The 8860-nt window shown below is 43.0% G+C and overlaps 1 protein-coding gene across 1 annotated transcript; it reads right to left on the bottom strand.

The window, feature by feature from the left end:
• Positions 1 to 294: 294 nt before the first annotated feature.
• TASL (TLR adaptor interacting with endolysosomal SLC15A4) lies at positions 295 to 8589 on the bottom strand. The gene is made up of 2 exons (XM_076328888.1): positions 8400 to 8589; positions 295 to 1345 (listed from the first exon to the last, which is right to left on the bottom strand). The coding sequence occupies exon 2, from the start codon at positions 1342 to 1344 to the stop codon at positions 469 to 471; it is 876 nt and encodes a 291-aa protein (XP_076185003.1). The 5' UTR covers position 1345; positions 8400 to 8589; the 3' UTR covers positions 295 to 468.
• Between the last annotated feature and the right edge of the window lie 271 nt (positions 8590 to 8860).

The following is an 8860-nucleotide window of genomic DNA, read 5'->3' as shown; positions in this document are numbered from 1 at the left end:
AGATGACGTCCTAAATTCTGTATTTCTGTGGCTCTGCGATCACTGTGCTTGTGCTTCTGCTTGTGTGGGTATAAGCCTTAGCTTCACACAGACCCAGAGGTAGGATGGCAGCCTCCAGATAGAGGAAAGTTGAAATGAGATGTCAAGCACGTGGGGAAGAAAGCGAACACCTGAGCACCTGGAAGAGTGTCATATGCTCTTAGTCATTTTTCTGCAAAACTTTTTTAATGACTGAGGCTCACTAAAATAAGCCTTTGGGGAAAAAGTTTTTTTTTAAAAAAAAAAAAAAAATGTGGTCCACAATAGGGGCTGCACAGTACAAGTATTTTTGCTTTTTTAATATGTACTGGAAGGTTTAATTTAAGTGGTGGATGGTAAATGCATTTTTATAAAGCAGAAAACTGTCCTAAGAAACTAAAAATTGACTTTGCAGAACATAAAAGCTTTCTAACGGCAGTCATTCAAATACTACGCATTAGTGTGGCTATATTGGGAAATGTGCAGACTAGGCGTGCTAATTTCTGAGGATATTTTTTCACTGGCTATTTGTAAGAAGCGGCTAATGACAATGTCTTTGGCCTTGGTGGTCTCCATGTTCCTCTCCCGTGATATCTGCATGCTGATTTGATCTACATTAGTCATGATAAGCTCCGAGGCCAGGATCTGAGTGGGGGATGCCCTGTTTGCTGTGCTATCCATGATGTACTGCTTATACAGTTCCACCAGCTTCTGTTCGAGGTAGTCGTTCAGGGCTGAGTCGGAGAGGGGCTGCTGGTGGGGCACTAAGCTTGCCAGCCGCCAGCACGAGGAGTAGCCTTGGACCGGCTTGCGGCTGGTGTCGCTGGGGGGGACCTTCACGGACTCCATAGGGGGAGGAATCTCTGAGGACTCCAAGAAGGGGCCTATGCCGCTGTCGCAGGTAAAATCTGTCGTGACTGAGCTAATTGGCACCACGTAGTCCCCGGCTATATGCAAATCGTTGTAGTTCTTGCAAATGCTTTTGCAGGAAGATGGAACTAGGTAGGTGTCTTTTCTTGTCAGCCCCTCACAGACATGCATAGCTGGAGACAGCTGCCCTTCAGGCGGTGGGTGCTGTGCCGGCTGTAGGAGATTATCCTTCTGCCTTCTGCTGTGCTTGCTACCTCTAGAGCAGACTGAGGAAATGCACTTGCCAGCAGATCTGCATCTCTGAAGGAGGCTTTTTCCTTGTGCTTCATCTGTGGAAGAATAACTAATGGACCTCATTTCACAAACCACTTCCTCAGCCGAACTCTTGCTGTAGAACTCAGGGTTCAGGTCTTCACAAAGGTAGGCGATTCCGTAAAGGTAACCTTCCGACAGCATCCTTCACCGAAGGAAAGGAACCACCAGCAGACAGAAAAATGACAAGAAGAAACCATTAGTTCATTACAAAATCATTGAGTGGTGATTACACTCACCAGTCTGTTACTAGCTGAGGAGAGATGTTTTGATTTGGACATGGACAAGAGTGTCTCTGTCTAGAAAGAGGACTTGAGTCAATGAGTGAAGTGATCAGCTAGTCTCCCTGTTGTGCTGTTAACTCAATCACATCAAAGTATAACGTAACGTATGGCATGTCCAATACATCCAAGAACAAGTGAGTTGGGAAGAGAGGAACAAGAAGTGGTTTGTTGTGATAATAGTTGCTGTAATAGCTTACACTTAAATATGTCTATTTTTGCTCTTGACTTCAGTAAGAAGCCAAGGGCTTTCCCCCTTTTTCTCATACGCTTTGAAGCAATTTTTGTTGTATGTGGTTTGTCAGCTGCCTCTGAACTATGTTGATTTCAGATTCATATTGAGAGCATCACCTGTTCTGTTCCAGACTAATCACTGTAGATGTGGTTCCTTTTCATTAAAAAAAAATCTTAGATAGTTAAATTAGCACTTAGCACTTCTGCATGCCAAGCAGGATGGAATTAATTGTCTCTAACTTTTAGACATGAAAATGTCAGTGGCAAAAGCAAGGCTTTTGGAAGGCATGATTCATCTGGCCTGTTTTAGACACCTAAATCAAAATGAGATGAATTGTGCCCTAGATTTGCTTATCACTCTCCGGTTACTATGAAAGGATCTTAAACTGACTACCCTAGATGTAGAAATCTGCAGTGTACTTCTGAAGAGACATATTTCAGTGCAATGCATAGGGAAGTGCGCATTTCAGAAGTACTCCGGCTCCTCCACCGTTGGATTAGTCGTGAGTATCACCAGCTCTGAAATCAGTTTCCATTGCACTTCTACAAAGGCACAATGAGGTTCCAGCAGTCACTAACTCTCTCCGCTCTCTGAGCAGGCAGCTCAGTCTCAAAAGCTGCGTAGACATGTCAGCAATGAAATCAGGACTCACTAGCAAGGACACACGTGCATCTGCCCATCAGTAAATGTTCTGCCAAGCTTTAGCAGCTCCACTACCACATAATTGTTCTTAAGTCCACCTCTGTGTCTTTTTTTTTAACAGATGTCAAGGAGACGATCAATGGGAAAGATGTCCTAAAGAAATTGTGTGGTCCAGCAAAGAGAAAGTAAATTTTAAGTAAAAATAAATTAAAATAAATTTTTTTTTTTTCTTTCTGTTGAACAAAATATCTCGTGTGCTAGAGGAACAAATAACTTGTCTTTGTTTTAATAGCAAGTACTTTTCTTCACTTACTGTTTAATCCAATTATATCATTTCAATCCTTACGGATATTGTCTCTGCAGATATGAACATATGTCCCAGTTATTTGACAGTTTGCCTGTCTATTTCAAAACACCCGCTGTGACGGAGCACCAGAACAGGAACATCTTTCCACAAACTGTGAATGGGGAGGTGGCATCTCTCTGGCACACGCTGTACTACCCCATGCTGCTGTCGACTGCTCGACTTACCTTTTCCAAGAGTGAAAGGACTCTCATTTCTTAGTAAAGTATTTCATGTGTCACAGTTGCTAGTGCAAAATGCTGCACTAATAATAAGTGTTGGCTAAATCCTGTCTAAGCGTGGATACAGACTTCAGGCAGATGTTGGGAAGAAGACAGCATGAGAAAAGACTTTCCTCAGGGGGGAGAAAATCACTTCCACGCTATGAAGAAGGAGGCTGGAGGGAAAACAAACTTCCTTCAGAAGGAAATATTCATGGAAATCAAATGTGTCCAAACACTTGCTTTGGTGACCCTGGATCCTCTCTGCTGCTGCAAGTTGTGTGAGATTTCCCACAAGCAGGTAACATTTAATGAAAAGCAGTCTATTTACACAAGAGGGGGGGAAAAAACATGCTCGGGGCTTGGCATTCCCTGCAGTACGTTGCTGTTGTCTTGCTTTAGGTTTTAGCTGTGATTAAGGTGCCACCACAGATATCTTAGCCAAATGCTAGAGCTACTCAGATTACCAGCTTATTCCCCTTTCTCTCTTCTGCCTCTGTTCCCCCCTTTTGCAGTGAGAAGGCTGTTCCCTTCCCCCACTCATCCATGTCCCAGATGGCCTTATTGCAAAGTCACCGCTAACTTCAGCTAGCATGAATCTGGAATTGTTATACACTTATTCCTATGCTTATTTTTAATGTGGATTCTGAGAAATGAGTGAAAATATAACATATGGCCTGTTCACTGCTCAACCAACATACGCAAAGACAGTTGCATTCAGGTAGCATGTGACACTTCTGTCTTTCCTTCTACCCAGATGTTTGTTGTTTCTGTCATAAAGTGATACATTAGGGAAATGAAACCGTTGGTTTCATTTCTTTGCGCTGCATTCTGCAATACTTATTTTAAGTGTTTTAGAGCACACTGTCTGAGGCAGGAGTAGAAACAAAAGAACTGGCAAATTCGAAAAGATTAGGCTCCCATGGTGCTCAGGAGTTGTGTGTTTTGCTGAATGAGTTACAAGCTTACCCTCCAAAGTTGGCAAGGGCTGTTGCACTAATCTGACAATATTCCCAGCTCTGCAAGGAAATCTGATTGAAGTTTTGATAGGCAGTGTTGAGAGCCTGAATGCGAGAGAGAGGTGCATATATCTCTGGTCCTAGTACTTAACATAATATATACCTCTGTCAAGTTGTTATTCCATCACTACCAACGGCTGGTCACGCAATTGGGTCACCTTTAATTCTTGCATTTTACATCTGATAAGAATGACAGTTTTCATTAATTCTACTTTCTTGTGCCCCGTCTTTTAATCCCCCTTCCATGCCACAAATGCACGTACACACCAGACTTCCAAGTGCACAGGGATTATATCCAAAGTCTTTCAATATTTTGGGTTTCACACTCCTTAAATACAGATTTCACTTCCCTCTTCCTGAAAATAACTGCATGACTTTCATCACACAAGGAAAAACAGTCCCTTTTACAATTCTGATCTGATGCATTTTGCATGTGAAGTGAACAAAGAGATTTTTCCTTGTGTGGCTACTGTCCTGGCAATGAGAGCTGACTACGTTCTGTGTAAGCCTGGATGACAGTGGAGACAGAGGGAGAAGACTGTCTGGTTTACACTGTCTTTGCTATCTGACATAGTCTTTATCACTGTCAGATGACCTTAAAAACTCATGTCTCCCCTGGTGTTTTTGTTCAGTTCTTCAGTAGAAGAAAAGCCTAAAGGCAGCATGAATGTTTAAAGCCACTTTGAGAATCCAGTGGTATTGCCAGTATTTTCTGAATGGCAGCAAATTTGCTGGGTTATAATGCTTGGAGATGGTGTCGATGTTTGCATACAGACCTCAGATTAGAGCCTGGGAGCAGGCGAACAGAATGGGAGTTCTTGGCTCAGGACAAGCAAAATGCTTAAGGAAAGCCTGAGAAGTGTACACAAAGAGATATGATAAATTGTGTCCTGTATAAAAACCTGAGCAAGATGAAAAGTTGCTAGGGAGAACGGAAAGAACGTGGTGCCAGCTGGGATCACAGCTCAGTGGGGAAAGGGACATTATTTTGCATTGCAAAAGGAGGGGATGGAAACTCATAGAAGAGACAAGCTTGTTTTGAATATGTCTGGCTTTCAGATCCCTAAGCAAGGCTCCGAATGGCACTAAAGTTGTACTGCTGGTAGTTGGAGTTTAAGTTTTATCACAGGGTATACCTTAAGTTCTAGCTGACTTACTAGATGGGATCTCAGATGACAAAGTCTCCCTGTCTCGAGGGAACCCAGATCCTGTGGATCCATCTGTAGTACTTTTCCCCATTTTAAGAGACGCTTTTCCAGGAGAAAAAACAGACTGGAGATACAGACAGATCCCTTCAGTGAGGTTTGGGATCTACCTCAGATTGCAGGACATGCATGCAAGAGTACACCTGGCAAGCAGGATAAGCTGGAGAGCAAGCCTGCATATGTTGCAGGACCCGTATCTCACCTTGCACTGGGGCTAGTGTGAAACAGCTCCCAGGAAGCCTCAGTGCAGCCAGCGTAGGGAAATCAGGAGAGTGAAGAAGGTAGTATCATGAACTGTGCATATGGATGAGTATAGCCTTTCCTTAATGCCTGAAACCCACAGATCTTTGGTATCTGAACCCCATTTGATAAGGGCTATCTCCAGTGCACAGGGCTGGCTTGGGTGAAGGTAATGCTGATGACAATACACTGCATGGTGAGGTGGATGCGTCAGAAGGGAGAGCCATCTTGCAGAGAGACCTGGACAGGCTGGAAGAGTGGGCTAGCAATAACAGTATGAAGTTTAACAAAGACAACTGCAAGGCCCTGCACCTGGGACGTAACCAAAGAGCCCAGTACAAGCTAGGATCTGATGTGGCTGGGCAGCAGCCTTGCTGAAAGGGACCTGGGGGCCCTGGTGGACAACATGCTGAACATGGCTCAGCAGTGCACCACTGTAACAATGAAGGCAAATCGGATCCTGGGCTGCATCTGCAGGGGCACTGCTAGCAGAGACAGAGATGTGATCATCCCACACTACTCAGCGCTTGTCAGACCACATCCGGAGCGTCCAGTTCTGGTCCTCACAATTCAAGAAAGATGTGGACAGATTAGAGAGGGTCCAATGGAGGGCCATGAAGATGATCAAAGGGCTGGAGAACCTGCCCTGTGAGGAAAGATTGAAGGAGTTAGCACTCTTCTCCCTGGAGAAAAGAAGGCTGAGGGGGGACCTCAACACAGTATCCCAGTACTCAAGGGCAGCTACAAAGAGGACAGGAGCCACATAGAGAAGACAAGGGGCAATGGGTACAAGTTGCATTGGGAGAGGTTTCATCTCAATACAAGAAAGAAATTCTTAACAGTGAGAACAATCAATGACTGGAACAACCTCCCCAGAGTTGTGGTGGAGTCCCACGGCTGGAGGCTTTCAAGATGCAATTGGACAGGGTGCTAGATAATCTCGTCTAGGCTCCCTTTCCCACGAAAGGTTGGACCAGATGATCTTTTGAGGTCCCTTCCAACCTGGGCTGTTCTATGACTCCGTGATAACAGTGGCTGCTATTTGAGGTAGGAGTTGGCCCACTTTGCCCATGGCAGAAGAGAAGAGGAATAGCTAAGAGATGCTTTTGCACAAGCATCCGAATGCTACCTGCTGCATGTGTAACTTACTCTCCCTGCTACTGCTGCTGCTCTGGAAGATCTGGGACCTGTGGGACTGTGCCGTGAGGCTCTTTCGGCAGCGGTCATGAGCCAAACCCCTCTTGACCCCTCCCCACATCACTCTTCACTCTGATCTTTTGGTCTTCCCACAGAAGAAAACATGAGCCCTGCTCATCTTCTTTATTCACATGTCAACAGTTCCAGAGATGCAGGAAAGCTAGGAGTAGCCCACCCACGGGGGAATATGGGCTGTCTTGGGGGCACAAGTAGAGTAGGTTTGAGAGGGTAATAATCCTGTATTTCAAGAGTATGAGGGAATCTCCTTGAAGGACAGGCTGAAGGAAGCAAGTGAGGAGAGACATCTTCCCCAAGAACACATTAAACTTTATATGTCTATTGTACTGTTGAATGTTCTTGATATACAAGTGTCTACCCATTTTTAATCAGGCTAAATGGATGGCAGTGAGCTTCAGGAGCAGCTGGTTTCTTTCATTTAGGAAAAAATACATTCTTACTGTATGTTTGAGTGCTGTTGTATCTTTAAGTGGAGTTTGGGGGGACAGGCTTCCATAAAAATACAATGAAAACTGTATGTGAGTAAATATAGCTTCTTGAGCTCTCAAATAATTTCCCATCCAAGTCTGCTTTATCCGTTCAAGTTCCTTGAAACTTCGTGCAGAGCAAGCCTCGTTCATAATTTTCCACACTTTTCTTAATCATCTATACTCATACAAAGTTGTTTTAGGACACTATCAATCTGGTTTGATAGCGTTTTACATCTCATATCCACAGCTGTAAGCAACATGAAATGTGAGGCAGGAAAGGATTGGGCCCCACATTCATAAGGATGACTTGACTGCATGATATTTCTACACTGCGCTTTTACGTCTTTCTGGGGTGGAAATCATTTCATGTTTCTGGATTTCTGTGTTTATTTTAATGAGTTGTTAGTTGTTGTCATGGCTGAACTATATGGACTGCAATATTTTGTATCTAAGCAGTTGAAGTAAAGGGGAAATCAATTCATGTGCACTCTTATAGAAGAGAATACACTTTCTAGAAGTGAAAAGAATAAATCGTAAAGCAAGAAAGACAGAAAAGGCTAAAGGGGTTTCCCAGGAGTAGTGAGGGAAATGGTGCACTAATGCGCATTGAAACGTTAGTCACATCTGCTGTAGAGTATAAAAAAGAGAGGGGAGGGCGCATGTTGTGTGTGCATACCCATGCCAAGCTGTGAATTTGCAGCGAACCAGGAAATTCGCTGTGAATCAGGAAAATACAATGATAAAGCTTCTTTGTTTATACTTTTTAACATCATCTTGTTTTCAGAGAAGTCTCAGCTTTTTTTCTATGAACTTTTTTTTAATATGATGCCCATGTTTACCTATTATGGTGCCTATTTTTATTTCTAATCTACAAGCAGAGTACTCCACTTCGAAGACATTATTTAGACAGTATACTAACACACACAGAAAGATCAATAAAAATACCATAATTATGATAAAGCAACACACCTGGTAAGACTCCCTTTAAAAGTATTCTGAAAAACATTTTTAATGTGATTTTATGAGACTTTAGAAATATCAGAGGAACAATTTTTTTTGCATTTTGAAGTTGCATTGCAATCACTGTCAGTCACGGTTGTGAAGATGGCACTTTTGAAATGTTCTCGTCACTTCTTAAGGCAGCAGAAACTGCATGCGGACAGTGGCTGGGACTCTGCAAACACGCACATGCATTCAAAACAGAAAAAGTACATCTTCATTTTACCAGCTACCAGCTGTGATCCCACACAAACAGAACCGAGCCACTTTGATAAGCAAGAGCAACATTTTCATAATTTATATAATGCATAGTGTATTTTAGTTCTTACCTCCAAAGATACAGCAGCTGACCAGGTACAGAAAATTTGTTGTCTTCTAACCAGTTTAAAGCTTCCCGTGAGTCTGTGCTACCCCAAAACGCAACGTTCTGTTTTTATTTCCTTTTCAAATACACTTCTAAGATGACATGTGTTTTATTTCTAATCCTCTATAGCACAGAAGTATAGAAAGAAAGTCCCTTAGGAGATGAGGGGGGTTTATAACTGACTGAACTGCAACACGCTGAACTTGCTTCCTCTTTTATGTCTAAATGAAACTTCATTGTGAAACTGTGTACTGTTAAAATAGCTGATTGCAACACACTCAGTCCAGGCAGACGGACTTCTCTTTATTAACTGTTATACAAAAAAAACTGGTGAATTGAACAGCTAGAACAATCTCAGAGAAACTGCTCATTTGTTGGCAACTTACAGTGTACCCCATTTCAACCACTATCTATCGTTCTCCTTTT

The sequence above is a fragment of the Aptenodytes patagonicus genome, chromosome 1 (genome assembly GCF_965638725.1).
Source record: "Aptenodytes patagonicus chromosome 1, bAptPat1.pri.cur, whole genome shotgun sequence".
Lineage (NCBI taxonomy): Eukaryota > Metazoa > Chordata > Aves > Sphenisciformes > Spheniscidae > Aptenodytes > Aptenodytes patagonicus.
Note: the sequence above shows the minus strand (reverse complement) of the source record. Positions and strands in the feature narration are given on the sequence as shown.